The sequence below is a fragment of the Catharus ustulatus genome, chromosome 7 (assembly GCF_009819885.2).
Source record: "Catharus ustulatus isolate bCatUst1 chromosome 7, bCatUst1.pri.v2, whole genome shotgun sequence".
NCBI classification, from domain to species: Eukaryota; Metazoa; Chordata; class Aves; order Passeriformes; family Turdidae; genus Catharus; species Catharus ustulatus.
Window position 1 is genome coordinate 18,764,891 of NC_046227.1, and position 26,197 is coordinate 18,791,087.

A 26,197-nucleotide genomic window follows, 5' to 3' on the forward strand; every position below is an offset into this window, starting at 1 on the left:
CATAATTAGTCACAGAACTACATGCTCTATTTCCTTAGGCAAATGCATTGCCCTTGTGAGTAGTTTTTCCATCCTTGTATCCAGTGCTTTCCATGGTCATACTAAAGCTGTTTTTCACTGGGAGTTTGGCTTCAGCAAAGAATGTTGGGTTGAGATGTACAAGACACCCATACAGGGAAACAATGTTCCTTCTAAGGACAAGAAGACATTAGCAAGCTTATCAAGCAAGAACTGCTGCTGAATTCTGACTGATACACACACAGTTGTATGCTGGAAATATTTTAATCTGTAGAGCTTTATGTGTTCCCATCATTCAAACTGCCTCCAAAGTCACTGCCTTCAAAGTCACAGCTGCTGAGGCAAAATTGGTCATTTTACCACAGTAAGGCCAATGATGCAGTCCAGTGAGCACCACTCATCCTTTACATTAAACTGTGAACCTAATTACAGATCATGGATAATATATATTTGTTGGTAATGAGAAAACAAATATTATCATTTATGAAAAAATCTTAAAAACAGAAAACATTTTTTAACTACTTCAGTAAACATCATAATATATTTTACCAACAGAAATCACGACAGTGCCTCCAATTACCAAACTGCACTGATCAACCTCCCATATTGTTTCTAATGAGAAATTAGCAGATGAACAGCCAACACCTGTCACCATGTACAGGCTCTGACAACCACCACACCCCACAAGCATGTTGTGAACTATTCTTCTATAAGACTGAAGAGACTGTAGTTCTGGCGACAGTTTCCTAGGTTTGTACATATCTGGTTTTAATATGTAAATACACTTTTCAGGCATATGTCAAAACACTAAGTGAAACAGCCAAAGAAAAAGGACAAAATTCCACCACACATAATAATAAGATTTTCTTACAAAAGGTTACAGGAAAATAATTATTTTTATTAAAAAATGTTAATAATTGACAATAATTAATACCTCATAAATTCTCATACAAGCTTAAGGTCCTGCCACTCCAGAGCAGGACTCCCCACTTTGTGTAATTCTCCAAAAATAACCACTTAATTCTCAAAAGGGCTCAGAAGATTTCCTGTTACACTTGGTTTGTGTCCCATTCCAATCAATAAGAGGTGCCCACTGATCTGAAAGAAAAATTCAGACCCTAAACACTCACCCATTCATCTATCTCCTACTAAAGTCCACTGAAGTTCAACTGATTTCCATCAATATATTTCACCAAAGTCCACTCAGCAGGAAGCAGTGTACTGTTATCAGCTCTGTGAAGTTAAGATAGAAACTGCAGACACTTGCAGAAGTGGAGAATCAGTACAAAATCACCTGTGTATATAGAAGCAGGCCTTTGAAGCTGCTTTTCAGGTCAGTGGAAAGATATCACCATGCTGTTACATGGAGCCTCCATGGCTGGGAACCACAGCAGCAACTGGCTCACAAGACCAGGAAATCAGAATGAAGACAGGATTTGCAACAAATCTGGAAGCTATATCAGAAGCAAGGGATTGGGGCAAAATATACTCTATAATCATATGTACTCTAACTATATGTAATCATAGAATACACTGAGTTGGAAGGGACCCATCAGGATCATTGAGTCCAACTCCTGGTCCTACACAGGACATCCCCAAGAATTACACCATACCCAAAAGTATTGTCCAGATGCTTCTTGAACTCTGTCAGGTTTGTTGTTGTGACCACTGCCCTGGGGAGCCTGTTGCACTGCTCAATAACCCTCTGAGTGAAAAACCTTTTTCTGATATCCAACCTAAACCTCACCTGACTGAATTTCGTATCTTTTTCTCTGGTCCTGTCACTGGTCATGAGAGTGAAGAGATTGGTACCTGCCCCTCCCCAATCCCTTGCACCAGTGTTGAAGGCTGCAGTGAGGTCTCCCCTCAGCCTGTAGACCTCTCTCCTGTCCTGTTTGCAGGAGGTCTACAACAGACTCCCATGATGGCATCTGCATTATTTGTTTGTCCCTTGATTCTTATTTAGAGGCTCTCAGCTGTGAGTTCCATACCTTCTAGCCCTTTCCATTACATACAATGCCACCTCATTCCCCGTGTCTTCCAACTTGCCTTTTCCTCCTTAAGAGCCTGTAACTGTGCAACAGGGCACTCCAGTCAGAGGAATTGGCCCACCAGGTTTCAATTACGCCAGTGACATCAAATATCTAGGACTGGGTCAAAGCTTCAAGGTCCTGTTTGTTCCTTCTGCTGTGTGCACTGGTCTAGAAAGGTACCAGGTTGTACTTTGTAGCCAATATCTCATGAAGCAGATTGAGGCATCCCATGATTATTCATTTTCTCATGCTTTGGAACACCGCCCCAGTACTCATCACTAGCAAGCCTGATATTTTCCTTTTCCCTCTTCCAAGCTGAAGTTCAGCCAATGAGCCCTTGCTAGCTCCTGTGCTAGAGTTCTTTTTCCCCTTTGAGAAAGGCATATCCCCTCAGGTGACAATAGACCAGATATTGAACAAATCATTCTATGGTCAAAAACCTCAATTTTTCCAATTATACCAGCCTCAGAGCCATGCACTGACCTGATGGATTTGTCTGTTCCTATCAATATTATTCCTTGGTACTGACAGAATTGACAAAATCACGACCTGTGCTCCTGATCCTTCAACCAATTGTCTCAAGGCGCTGAAGTCTCTTTTGACTGCCCTCAGATTTCTATTTGTTATTTCATCTCTGCCAGCTTGAAAAACCATTAACAGACAGCAATCAGAGGTCCTCAATAGACTGGACAGTTTTCCAGTAATGTTTCTTTCCTGAGCCCCTAGGAAACACTGGTAAAATGAACTTTATTCTGTGAAAATTGAAGATACAGTCCATCCGAGGGAAAGATTGGAGGAAAGGGGGAAGTAGGAGTATCCTCTTGTCAAGTTTGCTCTCCAGACACCTTTTCACTAGTACCTGATTTGCTTCTAAACTTCTAAGTGTCATCTTCTTTCCCACTCTCCCCCTCCCTTTTCTCTGAAGATTCTTTCTTCTGTAAATATCTAACTCTAAAGTTAAATTCTAAACACTAAAAGTGTGAACATACAAATTCAACAACTTCTCAATTCAAATTATTAAAGGCATAGATCTATTCAAATAATGTGTAAGCACCTTAATTCTAACAAGGCTATGCTGCTTTAAACAAAGACCAAAATCTACTGAGGGAAAAGAATTGGTTAAGCGCAAGCAGAACACAAGACATTGCTGCCTCATTACTGAAACAAAAATATTCTTCTTGCTTAAGTATTTTACTATCTTTTAATTACAGAAACAGAGTTATCTGATATTCCCTCTTCACTGGAATTTTCCACTGTTTCAGAAGTCTGGACTCAATCCAACAGCATATGATGAATTTATATTGAACTGAAAGTTAAACAGACTGCAGGATTCTAATTACCTGGAAAGGTCAAGAGTAGTAATCCACCTTTCTGGCTTTGGGATTTTTTTTTAATACAGCCTCCTGATCTAGTAAAAACCAAACTGGATACCTGTTTTCCCTCTTTCTCAGAAGAGAATGATGGTTACGTAATCTATAACACACAAATACACATTTCCCTCTTTTTGCTCATGTTTTTACATGACTTAATTTTGCTGCCACTAAGTAGGTGACATAGCAGATTAACAATGAAATATGGGCTCAGCTGAAAATAAATTCAAACACACCAATGAACAAAATACCAACTAGTTTTTTAAAGCACAATTATATCAAGATTTGTTCACAGTCTCCTGCTTATAATAGCTCATCAGGCAGAAAAATAATGAGCAAAAATAAATAGTAAAAGGTAGCCAGCTCCAGAACTATGCACAATCTCCTTTTGATTGTCAAGATTCACTTCATGGATTGCCAAAAGAGACGTGCTTCAGGAGTACTATAAACACACTGTTGAAAGAAGCTTTCTAAGAAACCTCCATCACGTGAACAATCTGATTCAAAGTGGTATTCTGATAAATGCCACCTTTAAGGTAATCAGTACAGACAGAATTAGTGTGCTAAGCACACTAAATTATCTTGAAGGTCAAATAATAACGTTCAGAAAACGTATTAAAGCAAATCTCAGTTATGTAATTTTTTTAGTCCATACAAACAGAAAGGAAATGGATAAAGTATTGCAAAGTGTTCTCCTTGGGAACATCTGGATTATCTTTGACTTTTTCCCTTGAACATTGCAATTCACAGGCCACTGGTTTCAGTCAGATTTGGCAGTTGCAAGGTTCCATTAGCCTTTTTCAGAACCTGACAAGGCATCATTTATTTCTGTCATTTATTCTTCAGTTTCCAGTTTCAGTTTCTGGCTTTACTAAGACAGAAACAACTGTTTCATTTCAGAAATATTTTTGGATAGAGGTGAAAACATACAGTTTTGCATTCCAGTGGTCAAGTTTCCAACCAAAAATTTAACATAATTGACTTATAATTATGCTTTGTTATCTCATTTATTCACAGAAGTTTCAGAGAGTTAAAGAGGCACAAGCAAATTAAGAGCAATTGAAACAGGGGAAGTAACAGTAACAATTTTTAGTTATAACCAGTTCTCACCTTTAGTGCAGCATAGTATTTTGCTTTTCTATTAAAATCATTGCTCTGTGAATTTGCAAAGCAGTAGAATGTCAGTTGCCAAGAAATGAAAATAGGACAGCGATACTACTGTGCCTGACTGAAATACATATGGTAGTGTCTAGACACTACACTTCTGTAGCTGGAATATTAAAATACTGCAATTACAAAGCATATTTGTAGAAATTTATGGGGAAGTAAAATATCTTTTTATATCTGAAAGCAAAAACCTGCCAGAGAAATTTCTAAGGACAATTCCTGAATTGTGCGTGGTTCACATTCCCATGTACATTAGCCAGTTTAAGAGGCCTGATTAGGAGACCTGCCTGAAAGCACTGCCCAGTGAAGGAGATCCACTCTAGGAAAGCTAAAAGTTGGCTCAAGAAGGACACAGAGGGATGCTACAAACTGTTTCTATTAAGCACAGGAAGATTGCCAGGGGAAGAACTAGACCATTTGGAGTCTGACATGGAACAGTATACCACAGTCCTGTGCTCCTGCTGAGATCTCTCTTCTGCCCAGGAGGGCAAAGCAGAGCAATAGCCCTGTCATACCACGGCGACTCTGCCATTAGGCTCCATATTGCCCTGGACTCAATATAACACAGGACATCTGAGATTTTTCAATTCACTGAGATCTGCTTTTTGGGGCCTTCTTTCCATCAAGAACAAAATATTTTCACGACATTACTCCTATGAAAAGGGGAACTTGCATCACAATATCACAAGTGGTTTTTCCACTTTTGCTTCTTTACCTTAATTTCTTTGTTTAATTTAGCTCTTATTTTCAAAGAGGAAGACACCTTATCCTTCCATTTCACAAAGATAAGCATTTTCTTATTTAAGGCTCTACAGAAATAAAAACAAACCTTACAGTAATCCCATAAAAGAAGTTCATTACCACATGATTGATGTGGCTAGTACTGAACACGCAATTCAACCATTAGACGCAGCACAAGCAAGCACTTAAACCCTGCACTTTCGAAGGAAATAAGGATTACACCTTCTTTGTATGTTATGACTGAAACTTTACTTATGTTTTTCAGCTTAGTATTGTATGAACTGGTATTGTCCCGATAGCACTGCCAGTCTAGTTCAGAAATAAACACTTGCGGAGGGAATACATTAGTTAATGGCAGCATATTTCCAATGGACCACTCAGAGGATCATTATAAATATTCTGAAGCAATAGACTGAATAAATGCTGAAACCTAAAGAAATGTACAAGATGTGTAAGAGTACCATTTTTTAAAAAAGGAATTATGATTTAAGGTAATATGCCTTCTGAGCAAGAGGGTTGTACATGGAATAATATTCATTTGTTCCCTCTCCTATTCCATCCAACAAGCTTTATTCTAAAATAGTTACATTTTTGTTTGTTTTTCTAAAAAAACTCCACATGGCTTACGAATACCTGTAGATTATAACTGGGGTGAATAATAAAAATACTATGAGAAACATGAAAAATTTATGCATTACCAAAAAGGTCCCATGACCGCAACTCAAATAAACCCTCTTTTATCTAGAACTAAACAACTATAATACAGTAAGACTGTATCCCAATAAACCTAGAAAGACAGTAACATAAAACTCATGTGTTCCTTGAAACAGTTGGACAGGCAATGGAAAATATTTTGGGAAAAATACTGACTCACATAAGCTAGGGAATCTAGGAAAGGATAAAGGTAGTTATAACACCTTTAAGGTAAGAACCAACAATGATGAACGTAATGTGCAGCAAAGCAATTAGTAATGCAATAAAAGACCAAAAAAAACACTACAGAGCTGATATATTAAAATATCATGGAACACACGAAGATCAAGAGGAATGATTTTTTTCTTTTAATGTAAGGTTTAACCCACACCTCATGCTGAATATTCTGTGGTAAGCTCTGAAAAGAAGGATATCCTGGATCAGTTTAAAAACTCAGAGAAAATGAAGAACTGAAAGAAGCAATGGTAAATGACAGACATAGGACAAGGACATTTTGAAGATGGGAAGGAAAGACAATGCCAAAACTGGGAATTATATCAAAGTACTAAGAAAGTGAGAAGAGTAAAAAGTGAAAATGAGAGACAAAAAAGATGATGAAGACAAGCAAACCAAAATCCCCAAAGGCAAAACTAGGACAGAGAAGTAAAAATACACCTACAATAAAAATAGAGGGTATAATATGGAACAAAATTCTTCCTTCCTTCCTGAATTTCCTCTCAGTAATTAATTATGAGTAACTAAGGTGATTACATACTTGTTAACATGATATGAGCACTCAACTTTAAATAATACACAGACTGGCTAAACAAAAAAGAAAAAACATACTTTCTTCAAGTCAGATCTCTGTTTGTTGCAATATATAGATGTTTTCTGTTCTTTTTGTGTCCCCAGACAGTTCAAGCAGATGCTGCCTGCTGTACAAGTGTGACATGTTTGTGAGCTGGCAACAGATCATTGATCATCAACTTGCCCAAGGAATCTACCTTATTGTAATTCAAAACATCTTTATCTGGCACTTGTGCTAATAAGTGAACAGTCTGATAAGAGGAAGTCTGATATAGCTATACTGAGAATGAAGAAACCTAGCAGTTACATTTTAGCTAATTTAGCCAATCACTTTAGTCAACCAGGTAGAAAGATGAAAGATGTTACTATGATTTTTTCCCTAATGCTCTCAGAGACTGTGGTGCTGGATGCCAAGGCAGAGACAACAAGCCCACTCAAAAGGAGAAATGTTCTTTTCCCCTGTCACTCTCCAAGCTACTGAAGAAAGGTTTGTTCAGAAAGAACAGTGAGTGCTCCCTTTGCAAAAGCACGAGTTGCTTCCTCTCTTTCCACAGACATACCTTATTTTTTTGTTTTTTTGTAAATACAGCTTTCATTCATGGGATCTCAACATTCATCTGCCAAGTAGATTAAAATGCCAGTCTCTAAGATCTTATACCTCAGAGATCTTATATTTTAGAGATAAGGAGGACCATGTTCAAGTTGCCTCCAACTTTTTTTTTGGATACACATAAAAATCATGACATTTTTACAATAAAGCAACTATGGACCATTGTAAAAATAATTACAGCTACCTTGGAAAATTCACTTGGTTTTGAAAAGCTTACCAGGTTTTTTTCAGTCTTCAAAACTTTTATACCTTTATACCTGTATGCTTTCAATGCAAATTTTTAAGGGTTCCTAACAACACTAGACAAATTAATCCAGTAACTGTTTATTCAGATTGGGTAATTAAGTAAACTATCCTGTTTACTACTTGAGTTCCTCCTAAAACCCCTATATGGGTGAAGTGACCATTTTCTCCCCACAGCACAGACAAGCACAGGCTGGAAAGGACCTCAGAAGGTCTCTAACTCCAACCTCCTGCTCAAAGCAGGATAATCTACGAGTTCAGCTCAGGTTTCTCAAGGCCTTAATTTCTCAAGTCTTCACACTCCAAATTAATTTTCAGCCAATTTTTAGTAAGGACTCTTTAGTTATCATTAAAGTCAGCACTACGAAACCCAGCCCTTGAACATGGTCATTGCTTTGTATCTCTACACTCCCAAGATCTCATTTAGCCATATATAAATACTGAACCTTAGCACAGAACCAACTTACAGGCCATTTCACCAGGCCTTCATAATTATTTACCACTTTCCCCCTCTTCTTTTTCCTTTCTCCATTCCCTGTTTACTATTTCTTCAAACAGCATTGTAACATTTGTGAACCTAGCACTGTGAAGTCGTTTAATCTGAATACATTTCAGTTTATTCATATGTGAAACGTGGCCTCTGCAGAGAATGTATCTAGGGTCTTGCCTGGGAGTTTTTCCTTGGCCTTAGGACAGTTGTGAAAACTTGCACCTCCTGTAGGAACTCTTGGGAGAAGTCGTAGCACAACAGAAATCTAAACGGTGTTTCATGATCATGAAATAAACCCACTGAAATAATTATTAACTCCCCGAATACTGCAGTTATAAAGATTTATAACCAATGCCTACTCCAATAAATATTTCTTTAAAATTTTTATGAGTTCTAACTTATGACTATATTGCTGATAGGAAAGAAATAAAAGCTACTAATTGTTAATAGTAAATGTGCAGATATGTGTAGTGCATTATTACTGAACTAATCATCAGTAATGATTAAATATACTGTATAAAATCTTAACATTAATCAAACTGGTAACTGCAACAAGCAAATCAATACCGTTCAAACCGCAGCTCCTTTTCACCAAATATGTTTGCAAATAGTGTGATTACTTTTTATTGCATATTTCTGAAAATTACCTTAGAGAGCAAAGCACATAGGCATTTGGTGACTTCTTATTACAAAAAAATAACAATCATTACGATCCTAAGGAAAATTACAAACTTGCTAGAATGTGGCTAATGCATAAAAAGTCCACTTTCTTTTTCTTCTGCTTCTATCAGCCAGTGAATTAATTCCTTTATAAATATGAACATCAATATTCTATTTTGAACAGAAAAAAGCGACTGTTTTTAAATTACATCCCATGACAGTCTCTGGAAGTGTGAAATGTACAAGTTTTCTTATTCACTCTGCAATACCAAACAATGTGATTATATTTTTTTCACGCAAAAATCCAATTCAATTTACTCAGCTCAATTCATTATATATTATGTGGGCTACTGAACTCCAATATTAACCATAGGTTATAAAGTTTATTTTGGAACCCCTTCTTTAGGACTGCACTACAAACCAGAACAGAATTTTATTAGTTTCCTTCAAACAACAAGTTCTAACTTGTATTTCCAAGGCACAAGTATGGCAAGTTGCCTGTACATCAACAGCCCTGCAATTAAAAAGGGAAGTACAGGTTTTTCTACCATGCAACAAAACTTTAATTCAAACATCTTCTTTTCCAAATCCACTGCAAAAAACCAAACACCTCTCTGGACTAAGCATGAAGATGGTTATCATGTGGCACAAGCACAGGGTAAGGTAGGCCGATTACAAATGTTTTGATAGCCAGAAAGTCTAAGGGAATTAATCATCCAGCATTTTCCTCTGACAGCACTGAATACAAGGCTCTTCTGAAACTAGACTTTAATGCAGAGCTCCCCTCAAGGAAGTTCGGTATGGAAACATCATGTGTCCTCTGTGGGTAAATCAAATGCCCAAAAATAGCACTGTGCCATCTGCAGCCTTTGTGTGCAGTTGCAATGCTTGGTATCTTGGTATTTGGAGCCCTCAAAAAGGAATTGAAAATAAATTTTCCTTCTTTCCAGTATTTAGAGAATTTAGCACAGTAACTAAGGGGTCATTTGCCTGTAGTTGTTTTATTGAAAAAAAGGAGAGGGGAAAAGGAAAAAACCCAAACAAACATTGGGGTTTACACAATTTAAATCCTGAAGGATCATTTTAAAAGGGAAGCAGAATGCAATTTTAACAGATGCTAAGTAGTCTGCTTCATGAATGTTCACTTAATACCAGACCACGACATTCTTAAAATTTCAAGCAGGGAAACCTGCTCTGGTTACCTTGGTGATAAACTGAAGACAAAATAGCACATAATTGTTGCTGATGTCACTGCTCCCAATTGTTTCCAAGGTTACAGAGTACCTCAAATAATTGTGATGTTTCATTTTAGACTGCATTGGAAGCCCATTTTCTGTTCCCAGTAAATTGTTTAGTACTGCAGGTAATCTATCTAAACCTTATCTATTAAGGTATCAGCAGCCTCTCAGCAACCTCTGGTAATGATGCAGGCTTATATGTTGAAAATATAGCTACCTAGTTCTTTACTGAGCAACTTGACTCCTAGATTATCTTAATTATTTTCATCCTAAGAATCTATCTCTATAGCAAAATATATTAATCAATCATATAATAATACTCAAACATTAAATGTCTTAGGGCAAAGTAATATTACATGTGAGCTATCTACGTGAAAGGAAGCTATTCTCTGGAGCAAATTGTGGAAAATTGGTTGTTAACCATTGTGAGATTTTCTCAAAATCTTCAAACTCATTTTAAATGCAGAGCACAAGTATTTTGCTGCACTAGAAATAAAGAGCAGCCAGTCTACATCTTCTCCATTGCGACCTCTAGTTTCCTGTGCATCATAGCATGAATTTCCTTAAAAATCAGTATGCATTTTGTGTAAGGATTATGCTGATAGTATTACTGCCAAAAGACAACTAACAATGCTGTTAATTACTGTAGTCCTGTCAGAAACAGAGAGCAGCTCTGAAGGCACACTAAAACCAACATCATTTTAGACTACAATAATAAAAGCAATACTTGGTAGGTTAGCTATTCCCTAAATCTAACTAAACCATATTTCAAATCCTCACTTCTGAAGGAGACAACAGTAGATGTCCATCTCCCACCTCTCCTCCTGCTGGATGTGCCTTTCATCACATGACTGCTCTCAGACTGCAAGGCTTGACCTTGTCAGCAAGAAATTTTCCACTAGAGCAAAACAAAATGGCATTCACAGTATCTTAGCAGTCTGTTATTACTTATGCAATGGATTTTGAAAAGTAATAATTTACTTTAGAAACTGGATGACTAAAACAGTTTATGTGCATTTAATGCACAAAATTAACTGCATATGTAGTCACTAAAAACATCTGTGAGGCATCTCAGCTTCTACCTAGGGTTCAGAGGCAGTTGAGTGCAGCATGGAGAGTAACAGAGCATCAGAAGTGATTCTTTTTTATTTGCTCAGAAAATGGTTGAGAGCTGAGCATGTTTATTTTCACAATTATTCAAGTTTCCTGATGAATTCATTTCAGCTGCATACATTTTAGCTCTTCTGTGTTCTAGCAACAACTATACTGGCAGGAAATGTTTGGTGAAACAGTCTGTTTTAAATAAGCATTAAATAATATACCTAAAAACCAGTTTAAATAAGCACCAGAGAATATACCTATAAAACAGTACCCTTCTATTCATGAGAAAGCCGGTTGGAGGAGAGACTCTCAATGAATCAAAAATTAGAAACATACTGTGCAGGCAAAGTCCTCCTTAACAGCTGAAACAGTAAAGGCTTACAACAGACTATTCAGCAGCAAGCCACAGAGCACAAATTACAATTACTTGCTGAAATTAAGCTATGAATACATATGAACAAAGAGTACATTTGCAAAATCAAATTCTATCTGTAAATTACTTACAAAAAGGAAGACAAACAAAAAAATCAATGAGAAACAGGCAGGTGTAGATAAGTTATGTGATAACTGAACAGTTAAAGGAAACAAAGGAAGGAAATTGCACCAAGATGATTTAATTTTAGGGCTGATTCCCTATTGTCTTATGTTATATAAAAATACTTATAATATTCTACCACTTTCTAAAATATATTAAAATGTCATAAAGTAAATGGAAAACAGACCCCATTTTGCTATGATATTGCTGTTAACTGCATACACTTCAATCTCTAGATCTACTGCCAGACTTAAAAGATGCATATAGATGCATACTTGGAACAGTCTTAGAAATAGCTCTCTGCTTTTTAAATAAAGATGATATAAGGAAAGTAACAGTGCTACAAACTACTCATTACTCTGCTAAACCCTGGTACAAATCTATTTGAATCTGATATTCAAACCCAAGGATGCTTCTGACTTTTCATCAATTCATATATCTGTTAGGAATTAATTAGTTATGAGTAAGTCCTGTACATCCTTATAAGGGCAGAGCATTTGCCCTGAAGCGTTTTGACACTGCTGCCCACTCTGAGACCAAGTGACTAACTAAACTAACACTACTAAAACACCTAGTCCTCATAGCACAAAACTGTTTGCCCATGGACTTAAACCATGTACTGCTGAATCAGACCAACACCTACATCCACCACCAGAGGTGTAGTGCAGGGGTAAAAACGGTCCAGTCCCATTCAACATCTTCATTAATGATGAGGCAGAGTGGACCCTCAGCAAGTTTGTTCATGTTTCCAACCTGTGAGGAATGGCTGATGCACCACAGGGTTGTGCTGCCATCCAAAGGGAAGGAGCCTCAATAGGGTGGAGATCCAGCCAACAGGAACCTCAGAAGTTCAGCAAAAGCAGTGCAGAGCCCTACACCAATATTTTCTGGGGGATGACCACCAGGAAAGCAGCCTTGCACTGGGGGTTCCAGAGGACACCAAGGTGAACACGAGCCAGCACTGTGCCCTTATGGTAATGAAGGCTGGTGGTATCCTGGGCTTCACTAGGAGGGGTGTGGGCAGCAGGCTGAGACAGGCGACTCTTCCTTTCTACCAGCCCTGCTGAGGCCATGTGCAGAGCCCTGTGTCCAGTTCTGGCCTCCCCAGTATCAGGGAGGCACAAAGCTACTGGAGACAGTCCAGCAAGTATCACCAAGATTGATTAGGGGACTGGAGCACCTCTCACATGAGGAAAGGTTGAGACAGGCGTGACTTTTTAGCACAGGAAAGAGAAAGCCCAAAATGGGTATTATCAATACAGAAATACATGAAGGGAGAGCGTAAAGAAAACTGACCCAGGCTCTTTTTGGTGGTGCCCAGTGACAGCACACAGAAGATTCAACCTGAACATCAGGAAACCTTTTTTCACTGTAAGGATGATTGAGAACTGGCACAGGTTGCCCAGACAAGTTGTGGAGTCTCCATCCTTGCAGATACTCAAAGATGTATGGACTGTCCTGGGCAATCTGCTACAGATAACTCAGATTGACCAGGATGGTTGGACAAAATGACCTCCAGACAGCTCTTCCAATCACAACCATTCTGTGATTCTATGGAAGGAAATACAGCCAAGCATACACATTTTCTGACATTTTCAAAAACACATCAATGCTTCACTTGCTGTGAAACCAGTGATCCTGAGCTTTTTGGAAAACAATCAAGCACAGGATGGAGATTTAAAGCATTATAACAAAAATAAAACACAAAGCACTTCTTGGAAATCCCACTAGCTAGCCAACAACACTTCTGGGGACATAAACTGAAAATCTAGTCATATTTCACTGATTCAAGATTGTATGAAAAGTCTGTAACCTCCTGAAGATTTAGTAGTGGTCTTTCCAATGCCTAGTCACAGACCCATCTCTTTTTTCACCTAGAGATAGACTATTCTTGAACTGCTTTGCTACTCATACACCAACTAAAGAGAATCCCAAGACATTTAGTTCTGCTGACTAAATGTGACATCTCACCTTACATTTTTAGTAGTTGGAATTTTTTGTAAAAATACAATCACAAAATACTGGAAAGCCAATGTATCAGACAATAAAATATTGTATAAAAGCCAGTTCATTCCTGAGACAATACAATATTGTGTAAAATTCAGCATATTCCTCAGACAATTAAACACAGCTTTTACAGACATCACAATGCCCTACCTGTAACCATAGGCAGAATCTGGTCTTCTGAAGTACTTTAGTCACACTGCTGTAACTGCACTTCACATTTCTATTCAGAAATAACCAACATCATGCTCTGAAACTTCGATTCCTAATGTCAAATTATTTACCATAAGATTATTTTCAGTTCTTTTAATTACTTTAAACATTTCACATTAAGTAACTAAAATTGTATTAATTCTTTTGGATGTTGTTTTACAAAAGCAATTAATTCTCAGCTTTATTGTCCTACAGCACACACTTGTGTTTCTTCACCATTTCAAGCAACAGCAGTAAAAGTGTATGCTACATTATATATCAGGATCATGCCAACACCAATGCAGATGGCAAAATTACAGAAAAGTTGGAATATGAGAAGCTGCAATATGAAAGGCTGTGTTAGAAAATGTTAGTATTTAAAATATCCTCTCAATGGATCTTACCTGTTCAGATGGCTGAAACTACCTGCAGTACACCAGATGTCTCATATAGATACAACAAAGCAAGGTGAAGGTGCAATGGCTGTCCCACAGTCACTCTATCTACTGAAGTTACATTCTACTGTCTATTCTCTCTCTTGACATGATCATGCCTTAAAAATGACAGTAATTGAGTACTCTTGAAGAACTTCTTCAGAGTTTATTTACCAACATAAAAGGTGAGTGTATGGCGGCACAGAAAGTATGAAGATACTGCCTGTGTACAAACTACCATAAAGCTCAAGTTGTGATGGAGGAGGAGGTGGATTGATCCTGTTGAAGCAGTCAAGCATCAGTAAATTCAAACTAAGAAGTACTCCCAAGAGCTGTACAGTGCAGGTGGAGAACTGTACCATTCAACGACTACTCGCAAGCTCAATTCAATTCCACTCCTGGCTATTTAACATGAATTAACGAAGCATACTAATTTTAAATGAAATTTCACTTAATTCTCAGATTTTGCGACTTAGAAAATCAAATAGCCATTTCTTATCACCAACCAATTTTAAAACAGGTGCCTTCCACTGCTCTCAGAAGAACACTTGAGTGATAGACATGAGTGGAGAATTTGGTTTAATTTCTGTCAGTGTCAGCTGCCAGTGTAACCTAGAAAAATCACTCTTTACCACCTCCCTGTAAAAAAGACTGTATATCAAGAGACAAATCCTGAAAAGCAGGATCTTTGCAACATGATCTGAAATCCTCTTTACACTGGTACATACACCCCACCCACCCTTTCCAGACTACAATAAACCATTTCTATCTCTTCTTTGCCACATCATTTTTTATAGTCATTACTTTTCAAAATTTCAAATAATTGCCAGTGATTTGTCATGATACCTTAAGAGACAGTACTGATATGATGTAACATTTCTCACAAGATAACATAGTTCCAAGAATTTATGGACCTATTTTACTTTAAAAAGCTTAGGTACAACGGTATTTGAGAATCTTTCCTTTTGTAATATTTTTGCCAAAACTGACACATCTAAGTAGTGACAGCAGATGGAAGAGGTTAAAAGTGTCAACTCCCAAATCACCAACTTTGCTAGGCCACCTTCCTTTCATAATTTAGACCCTTCTGCTGGAGATTTGAAAAGATATTCTAGGCAGATGACATGTTAACTGAATAATTTCATGGTTCAGTGTCTTCGCAGTATGATTTATCTCTTATCTCTAGGCACTGGAGGTCCCTTTTCAGGAGATTTATTAGTTAGATCCAAGAATCCATTTTGATGAGAGAGAATATGTTTGTTATTGCAAAACAGAACATTAACATTTGCTCTAAGACAATGCCTCCTTCTTATTAGCAGTTTTAAGAAAAGTCCCATGCACATGCTATCACAACGGCTTCCAAGATACTGCACCTTCATACAACAAAATGTTAATGAATTAAAGAGGTTTCTAAAATGTGCATTAGTCCAGGAACTTGTATTCCCTTCTCTTCTAAATCTACCTAATATAAACAGAAATAAAATCCAGAGTCTAATGTAACACCTGACTTAAAAAATATCTAGCATTTTCTTTTTCACTTCACTTTTGCTATCAGATGTTACATATTTTTTGTAGGACAAGAAAAGTGTTTAACCACAGGAAGATGCTTAAACATCTGGCTCACAGCTCAGGCCATACTATCAAAAGTATGAAGTTAATATTCAGACAACTTTAAAAATCCATTGTATTTTCAAAACCACTCAGCATCTGGCATCTCCTGCTGTGAAACACTAGTCCAGCTTTGAGGGAAGTGCAGCACAGTGGAATCACCTTTTTTCTCATGCCCAAGTTGATGTACTCAGTGATTTCTGGGAGTTTACTTGTCCTCTACAAATAAGTTATTTTGTTGAGTTAAATTCAGTCTCCCATCACATTTTATGTTGCTTGACACAACATTCAGAAAATCTGAATTTAAACGGGCATAAGAGGTCTCCTCTTCTCACAATGCCATATAACACACCTTGAGACTCCATGGTGTGTCTACACAGGCGCTCCTTTGCTGACCTCTGAGCTATTCAGTCTGGAAATTACTCCACCCCTGGTCCAAGTTACATAATGCAGATGTGAATTTGGAGGCAGTAAGTTTAACAGAAGTCCTTGACTTTAGCTCTACACAATAAGGTATGTCCAAAGACCTTGGCGGTATGCAACTACTCTGACTGCCAGTACAAAATTATTCATCTAATGATTGATTCAAATTCTATAAAGTCAAAGAAAGACTCTTTGAGTTAAATTATACTCATCTAAGACTAAGGTCTAGCTCTGCTGCTCACTATATTGAAACTCAATGCCAAGGCTAAAAGTACAATTGGGTCTCACCAGAAAAAAAGCCAATGACTAAACTGACATAGAAACTTAACTACAGTAATTTCACGATTATGAGCCGCACCACTTTGACTAAAGTTTTGGTCCGTACCTGGAAGTGTGGCTTGTACTCCAGAGCGGCTTATATATGAACGATGTTCAGAAATTTTCCAACCTGGAAGTGAGAGCCCGCAGCAGCCCTGAGCCAAGTTGGAATCCGCGTGGCCCCGGCGGCAGGGTGGTGCCGCCAATCCGAGCCTGTGATAGATCTCTGTATTTTTTCAGTGTTTTCAGTCTTGTGCGGCTGCATGGCTCCCCGCCCGCCCACATGGCTGCCCGGCTCTCCGGCCGCCCAGTTCCCTGCCCGCATGGCTCCCTGCCTGCCCACATGGTTGCCTGGCTCCCCATGTGCCCGTGTGGCTGCCCGGTTTCTCATCCACCCGGCTCCCCGTCCACCCACGCGGCTGCCCGGCTCTCCGGCCGCCCAATTCCCCGCCTGCCCGTCTGCCTGGCTGCCCACCCACATGGCTGTGCGGTTGCCCAGCTGAGTGGCTATTTAAAGGCAACGCAGATTCGTTGGAAATGCATGTAAAATGACCACACTATTGTTCATCTCTTTTTCTTCTTGTTAATAAAACTTGCAGGGTATGCTGCCGCAGTTATTGTCTGTATCTTTTTTCGCTTGGAAATAATGCTTCCAAGGTCGGCACCTGCCAGTAAACCCCGGGATCCCGTGATTCTGTTACTAATTAGCAACTTTGTGAAAGTTCGCTGTGAACAAAAGTGCGGCTTATAATCAGGTGCGGCTTATATACTGACGAAGACCTAAATGTTGCTGACACCCGGACATGCGGCTTATAATCAGGTGCAGTTTATAATCATGAAATTACTGTATTTAAGAATGGAAGAAGTCTACAGAAACACACACAGAGACTTCTGTATACAGTTTTGGCAATTTTGCCATTATTAACATTTTAAAATAATAATTTGAACAAATTATTAAACAGTGCTTGATAAGACAACTTGAAAACTGCTGCAAAGTTATCTGCTAATGTAAAGAAACTAGCAACACAGAAAACAGACTAGCCACGTACACAGAAGGCAGTATAAATAGAAAGATACAGATCAACTGGAATCAAGAATGTAAGCGAAGAAGGAACTAATTCTTGACAGCTCTCTGAGTGATGTCTAAGCATCTTTTATTGTAAATAGCAATGTCACCTCTTCTCCAAACTGTAGTCAAATCAGCCCAATCAACAAAAAACTATCCTGGGAGAACACATACAGAAATCACATACAAAAATCAATGAATCAATAGTCCATTACGTTTACTGCTTGTTATTACCCATTACACTTATTGTTTGTTATTTGCAGAAGTTTTTGCCCTTCCAGATAACACGGAGCTTGACTGTAGGGAACCACAGTCACACCATAACTGTGCTCAGAGGATTTTGGACTGCACAGACTCAGAAAGTGAGCTCCAATGCTTCTATATGTCACAGCACTCAACATCCAGTGCTCCGAAGAACCACTTTCAGTCTAAGAAGAGCCTCAATGCTCATGTTAAAAGGTCTCTTAAAAATGTGTGTATTTCAGCATCAGGAACTGCTCTGAGAATACTTCTCAACTGTCAAGGTACTCTAAGAGAGGAATGCACTTTTTTGTCATATTTGCTATCGCTCTAAATTGATTTCAAGTAAGTACCAGGAGAGAAGCTCTGTCTCCTATATCCCAGCTACTTATGCCATCCAGCACTCATCACAGTTCACTTCATCTAATAAGAATGCATAGTTAGAAGCAGCACGACTGTAGCTCATATAATGCACAGCAGAGGAAAATATCTTGACTTAAAAATTGGTACTGTTCTATTTGGTAAACATACACATTATTTGATTAATCAGATAGATAATTCACCTTTGTTTTGCTAAATCATACAGAGATGCAACAGCACATAGAAAAGGAGGTAACCTGTAAACAGAAATCAAAGATCCTACATGCCCTACTTTATGTATCTTCCTATTGCTTGCTCTTACTTTTGGTATCATTTCTGTCCTTTTAAACTGTTTTGAGCATGGATAAAATAATCTGAAGCCTCCCTTGCCTTAACTGCCCAGACCTGTTTTACACTCATGAAAAGGCAACAAAATCAACTGTGGCTTCACTATGAGTAATTTTGGAAAGAGTGGTGGTGGTTCATGCCTCAGCTGGGGAGGAGATAACTGTATGAGCCAGAACCAGCACAACTGCATCTGCATATAAATAGACTTAATCAGAAATTCAAATTGCAATCAGATGAAATTCTAGAAGCCTATGATAACTGTGCAGATAACAAAAGGTCAAACACTTGTATTGCTGAAGGTTTTAAACTGTTAAGTCAGTGGTGATGCTTCATTAGCCAAAATGTGGAAAAGACTAGTACATGTCAGTCTAACCAATGATGGACAATTTCTGTATTTCTTCTATTATTACAACTGTTCCGTTGCTAAACTCTATCTTACGCTGTCAATCTCAACCTATTCAGGAAGGCTCAATTAAATGAAAACAAATGAAATCAAACATAGACAGTATGAAATAATACAGCTAATTTACATTAATATATCTGGAAAGAAATTTATATCCCTTTTTCATACCCAAACTAATATAATTCATATTGGATTTTCCATGTATGACAATCCAAATCTTCATATTTTAACATCCTCAGGTAAATGAAAAAATTAATTATTACTACAGTTTGCTGAAACTGCCAGAACAGCTTCATAGTAAAATTGTATGTCAAAATTTTATGCTTTTCTTTTACAGTAAAACAAGCCTAAGACTCTAGGGGAATAACACCTGGAAACATTATGTAACAGTTACAAATTTTGGCTTCTCCATTTGAAATAGACATTTTCATCAGTAGTAGCTAAGAAAAGTTCTATTGGAAGGAAGGTATTTGGATATTATATGATTTTATATTCTAAGGTAAGAATAAAATAAAGAAGTCCTTATAATTTCAAGGAGTTCTAAATAAATATTGTAGAAGCCAGACTGGAAAAAAAATCATTAACATTACAGCTTTTTACTGTCTTTTTGTAGAAGAGATTCTTAGGATTTGAAGCACAAACACTTGGCAAATATTTCTTGTTCGACTAGACTGCCTTTGAACAAACTAGTGAGTGAAGAGAGCCATCTAGTGCCATACCTTGGAATTTTAAAAAGGGTTTTCACCGGATGCATGTCAAATAAAGGAGGGTCTCCATCCCCCAGTTCAATAGCTGTTATTCCCAAGGACCATACGTCACATCGAGCATCATAGGAGTAGTCATACTGCTGCTCACAAGCAATGACCTATCAGAAGAGAAGCAGAGAAAGCAACACTTTAATCTCATTTACAATTCATGTCATCCAATATAACACGAAAGTACTTTTTTGAGTCATGTCTAAAATGCTATGTAGCTATCAAATCTATATAATTTTTGCCTGTATTTACCAGACAAAATACCACAAAAAGGTAACAGTAAATTAGAACTTCTCTTAGGTTTGTTTTCTTTAAAAACAATCTAATTTTTTTGAATACATTAAGCTCCATGGGATGCTTCAAATATCTATATAAAGAACATCAATACTAAATTCTTCTTTTGAAAGAATGACTTACAGAAACCTATTATAATAGCAGAGAACCCTACTGATGTTATTCTTATTAACTTCTATGACTATTCATGAGGATAGGCCGATTTGCACAGCTGGTTTTTAGATAAGACTATTCCATCAGTAATTTCAGCCCTATTTTTGTTGTTATTTGGTTTTTCTTTTGATTTGTATTTACTGCATTTGAGTTTTAAAAATATTAGATAACATACCACATACCTTGTCTAAGAAAAATGGAAGTCAGTAGGAATTTCTCCTTGGATATCAAAACTATTTTACATCACAGACTTAATGCACACTGCCAGCCAACTCACCAATCACATTCTAATACACTAACTATTCATGTCAGCTAAATCTAAATGTGAGATTGAAACCAAAGTTTAAATTTAGCCCTTGTCTTTACAAAGGGATGAGACAAAAATTGCAGCTTCACCGCATTTTATTATGATTTTGAATTGTGTCTCAAGTTTGTCCTCTCAAATCTCATCAATTAAACTATTACAGTAGTTTCACGAATACAAGCCGCACGGATTATAAGCCGCACCCCCGGTGCCTCGACAATGTTGCTGTCTTTGTCAATAGATAAGCCGCACCCCGAATATTAGCCGCACTTTCGTTCGTCGCGAGAATCCGTGCGCAGCTTTCACAAATTGGCCAATTAGTAACAGGATCGCGGCATAGCGGGCTTTACTGGCTCGGGGCGGGGCCAGGAAGGCTCGGCCCGCTCATGGTTGCCGACGGGGCCGGGTGGCCCAGCTCAGCGCCACGGCTCGGCGGGGCTGGCCGGCTGGTGCTGCCGCCGCCACCGGGCTCGCTGGCCCCCCTCTCCCGTCAGCACCGCCCCGCTGCCGCGTTCGCTCGCCCGGCTGGCAGGGCTGCCGCCGCCGGGCTCGCCGCCCGCCCCGCTGCCGCTTTCGCTCGCCCTGCGCCGCGCCTCGCGAGCGCCGCGCCTCGCGAGCGCCGCGCCCGCCCCGCTGCGGCGGCGCTTCGCGAGCGGCGGCGGCGCTTCCGCGAGCGGCGGCGCTTCGCTCGCGGCGGCGGCGCTTCGCTCGCGGCGGTGGCGCTTCCGCTCGCGGCGGCGGCGCTTCGCGAGCGGCGGCGGCGCTTCCGCGAGCGGCGGCGCTTCGCTCGCGGCGGCGGCGCTTCCGCGAGCGGCGGCGGCGCTTCGCTCGCGGCGGCGGCGCTTCCGCGAGCGGCGGCGCTTCGCGAGCGGCGGCGGCGCTTCGCGAGCGCCGCTTTCGCTCACCCCGCCGGCAGGGCTGCCGCCGCCGCCACCAGGCTCGCCGGCCGCCCCCTCCCGTCTGCACCGCCGCCGCTTTTCCTCGCCCTGGCCGGCACTGCAGGCCCCCGCACCGCCGGGCTCCCCCACGCTGCTGGCCCCGATTATGCTGGGCTTCCCCCGCTGCCAGGCAGCCCCACCCGCCGGCCTTCCTGCTTCTGCCATGCTCCCCTGCACTGCTAGCCCCAGTTCTCCCGGGCTCCCCCGCCATGCTGGCTCAGGCTCTGCCGCCCTCCCTGCCCCGCCCTCCTGGCTCAGGCTCTGCCGCCCGCCCCCACACTGCTGGCCCCGCCTCTGCCAGGCTTTCCCACCTCTGCCGGGGCCGGCCGGGCTCCAGCTTGGCTTGGGGCTGCCGCGGGCTCTCACTTCCGTGTTGGCAGCTTTTAGAATTTTGTTAATAGATTAGCCGTCCCGGAATATTAGCCGCACTTCCGGGTTTCCACCAAAATTTTGGTCAAATTGGTGCGGCTTGTATTCGTGAAATTACTGTACTTTGAAAATCTGTTGGATCCCCACACATTGCTAGTATAAACTTACATGGGTTTTTTTCATAGTTTTAAAAGTATCTTTAATAATTTGCACTTAAAATAAAAATAACATGTCCTAGGGTGGCTGTACCTATGTTCTAGAGGAGATTTTATATTTTTTTTAACTTCTGTATTACTTCTGAATTCCTGTGCTAGATTTTCAGTTTGGAACAACACTTTGCACAGATTGCAACACACAAGTCTGCAACGTAAGTAGTTGCTGGCAGAGAGTCAGCTGCTACAAAAAAAACTTTCCTGGAGAAGCTGCCAATTCCATCTTAGCCTCTTAGTTACTTTCTCCATATACTGCACCTAACAAAAACATTCTTGACTCTAGTAGTGATTCTACCCAACAGGCCCACAGAAATTGTCTCTCACCTGGGACTCGCTACCCCACTGTAGTGCACTCATCATTTATTTTATCAGAAATCAGGGGTGTTGAAAACAGTTAAAATAAAATTGAAATGTTCAGGGGAGAGGTTTGCATTAAAGTTGCACATCAATTAATTCCTTTTCTTTTCCTAGAGCAAATCAGTCAAGAATAATGAAGACTCTTCCAAATTTTTTATCAATATTTTGACAAGTGTTGAGATCACTCTTTCTCCATGATTTTTCCAGTTAGTATGCCAAAGAAAGACGAAAAATGAAAGTAAGCACTGCAAAAGAGGATTCTGAGATTTCTTCCTTCAACTTGAAGAGGCAGAGCTTTGCTAGTTAATCTGGTGTTTTTCAAAGTTTTCACACAAACATAATTTCTCCATCTTCCTTCTCTTCAACGGAATGTCTTAAATAAAAGTTCTGGAATAATTTTTAGTTCTTCAAAATGTTCACTACAGCCTTGATCTCATCACAGAGATCACCCAATTTAATGAAATATGGACAGTAGACAGCTTCTACACAGCTCAAGCAGAGTGTTTTAAAAACACACCCCTGTTTCAGAGGCCTTTATGATAATTTCATTTTCTTATATCACTCATGAGAGAGAAAAAATCAAATGCAAAAATTTGGAAAGTCGGTGTAGAGATCCAGCTAGTATTTCTTGTTTATTTTGGGGATTTTCCATACAGTTCCCCAAATCATCTGTATATTCAATAACACGTCCTCAAAAAAAATTCAAGTTGACTTCCAAGGCCATGACTTGGAAGTTCATCCATATGGGGCTAACTTTATGCATTGTGGTCTCCTTCCTTTTTTAACACATGAAAAATATTTATTTGCTTAGTATAAAATCTGTTAGAGTGCATTTCCTGGAGGAGAATACCTTGGAAGTTACCTGGATTCTCATCAGTGTGCTGTGTCCTTTGCAAACACTTGTCCATCTCTATAATGCAGAGGAATACATTTTCATTTTCAAAAGAAGGAAAAGAAAAACCTGCTCAAGGTCACACTGGACTTCATCAGCAATGCCACACACATAGTTGGTCTCCCATATTCAAAGACAACATGATTTTTTCCTACAAGCACATCACAGTTGCTTTTAACTACAGGACAGTGACAAACTTTGCTGTATATCTTGGTCTTACAAAGTCTAAGGAACTACACTAATAGGTCTTAGAGCATTTTTCACGTTCACAGAGTATTACCTATCAAAGAGAAAGGAATGTATAACACATCTTCATGTCTTCTGCTCCACAGCTAACAGATACACCTCCAGTACGTGGCAGTATAATGACACTATGGCAAAATACTGCCATTCTAACCAAGGGGAATTAGACACCATTAGATTCTCCTCCATTCTATTATAAAGTCTATGGTGATTATTTTAGAAAAAATATTCTCCTTAATAGATATTCTTTTTTAAAAGGAATTCAGCCACCGGAGCATATAAACCAGTATGATTTAGACCATTAACTTGACAATAGTGAGATTAGCCTCACAGAAAAGACACAAAATTAACTACTCTCTTCACTAACTATGCAGGATGTACATGAATTTAACAATCACTTTGGTTTGAAACAAGTATTCAATTTCTGTGGAACTTATTAGTAGAATCTTACCAACTTACACACTCCTTGGAGAAATGCAGATGCCACTAATTTCAATTTTTAAAGTAAGAATTTATAGCTTTTTCCTTGATGAAAGGTGTGCATCAGCAGTTTGCTTATGTGATGCCTAGCAAAGAACACTCTCTTGCAATGTGAAGAAGAGAGTGTTGTCTAAGTCACAATTTACAAGCCAGCCAAGTCCTTGGGAATGCCCCAGTCCTTTCTGGCCTTGACAACTATTGCTATTCCCTGCAGAGCAAAAATCTCTAAAAGCCAAACACAAAAGGGGAATAGGCTATTAACTCATCTTTCTTTATATTCCTATCTCTATCAGGAACTCAGAGACACTGTGTTTTTTTGAAACATTTCTACTTTTTATTGGAGTTTTGGAGCTGAGAGTATCACTCAGCACTGCTGAGGCCTGCTCTGCCCAGCAGAGCATGAAGACAGAGAGCCCAGAAGATATGATCTGAAACTGAAGAACATGTTACTCCCTTTCTCTTCCTTGTGCAAAACCAGCACATTTGTACCAGTTTTATATCCAGCAAAATCCTCCCCTGCTCGTAAAAGTGAAACAGAGGACATAGTTTGCTTTGCTGCAAATGTTATGTTCACAGCTAAGCTTCAGGGGGTGATGTAGCTAATCTTGAGATTTGCTGGTAACCATGGGAATAAACACCAAGTCTTTCACTTCAGCATGGGCTGGCTGCATGAACACAGTGGCCTGGGTTGCTAAGGAGACAGGTTGTCATCTTTTGTTTTAGTTGTAATTTCATCACTATTTTATGCCCAGTCATACTGCTGTAGGTTGAAAAGCACTCAAATACCAGACAGAGAAACAGAAAGTGTGATGTTGTCAACACTAATTGTGCTGAAGGTCACACTGGTACAGAACGAGGGGATAGGGAATCCACAAGTCTGGAAAAATAGTACATAAACAAATCAGTCACACTAAGTGGAGGGAATTTAGAGAAGTCAGTGTCTAGGCATTCTGTGCAAGTTATAACTTGTACAGAAACACAAAAATTCACAGAGATACACAAGATGACTTATACCCTGACAAGAAAATTTTATATTCAGGGATATAATTCTGTTTCTGAAATCAATACAAATATTTCTCTGAACTTGCTGAGCAAGAGCAGCAGCAGATCAAAGGTGGATTCAAAAGAAGGAAAACAGTTAATGCAGAGAGCTACCTATTATTTGGACAGTGGTCATACCGAATTGTGCAGAGAGAAGAAGCTATACACATGTTTAGGTGAAGCAAAATACATCAAACCCTTTTAAGTTTACCCAGAATTGTTAGATGTGAACTTACTTTCACTTTGCCTCAGTATACAGTGTCTGTACAAAGCAGAGTTGCAAGCACATGCTAACAACAGCAGTGCAGATGTGCTACCTGGAGAGCACTGCTGCACAGCCAGCGCTGCTGACCCCACACAGGAAGGAGCTGGAGGTAGCAAGGCTGCTGCTGCTGGAGTGAGGCAGTGCTGGGCTCAGTTGACAGAGCCAACTAAGCAGCTTATGTGGTGTGTGAGCACTGCTGAGAAGCACTGTGCATGGAAAATGAATGTGGCACTAAGTTGTTGCCCTTGCTGCAAGGAAAACAAGATTGCCAGCTGGGTCAGTCACGTGAAATAAAGCAACTGAACTTCTGGGCTCCATCCGACACCATATAACCCAGCTTCATTTGAAACACTGGAAATATAATATTACATATTCTTCTAATTCCTACATACCAAAATCAAAAAAGCCTTTCACGATAGCACATAGCAGCACCGGGGACTGAATTAGACAAATCAAAGTGATATTTATCTATGTCTTCATCACTTCCTCTTTCCCTCTTTTCTTTCCACTCTTCAAGCACATTCATATATTAAAAAAAAAAAAAAAAATTGTGATTGAAATTGGTTCCATATTCTTCATCCTTATTTCGATTTCAGTTCCTTATTTTGTACCGTCATACAAATGTTTCCATGGTATATTAGAAAATAATTACATTGTTATAAATGTTGATTAATTAACCAGTCAATATTGATTCATTGTAAATTAATTATATGTCAAGTAGTCAAATTTTACCAATTGTGAGTAATCAATTTTTATTTTTAATTCACCCAAGGGAAATACTCCTGAGACCAT

At 39.3% G+C, this 26,197-nt stretch overlaps 1 protein-coding gene across 6 annotated transcripts in view; it reads right to left on the reverse strand.

Moving 5' to 3' along the window:
• Positions 1–26,197, reverse strand: part of MYO3B (myosin IIIB) — a 220,684-nt gene that overhangs the window by 150,748 nt on the left and 43,739 nt on the right. For all 6 annotated transcript variants that reach the window (XM_033065215.1, XM_033065218.1, XM_033065217.1 and 3 more), the window contains one exon: positions 19,822–19,967. In XM_033065215.1, coding sequence (XP_032921106.1) covers positions 19,822–19,967 — 146 coding nt within the window. The remainder of the gene's footprint in view (positions 1–19,821; positions 19,968–26,197) is intronic.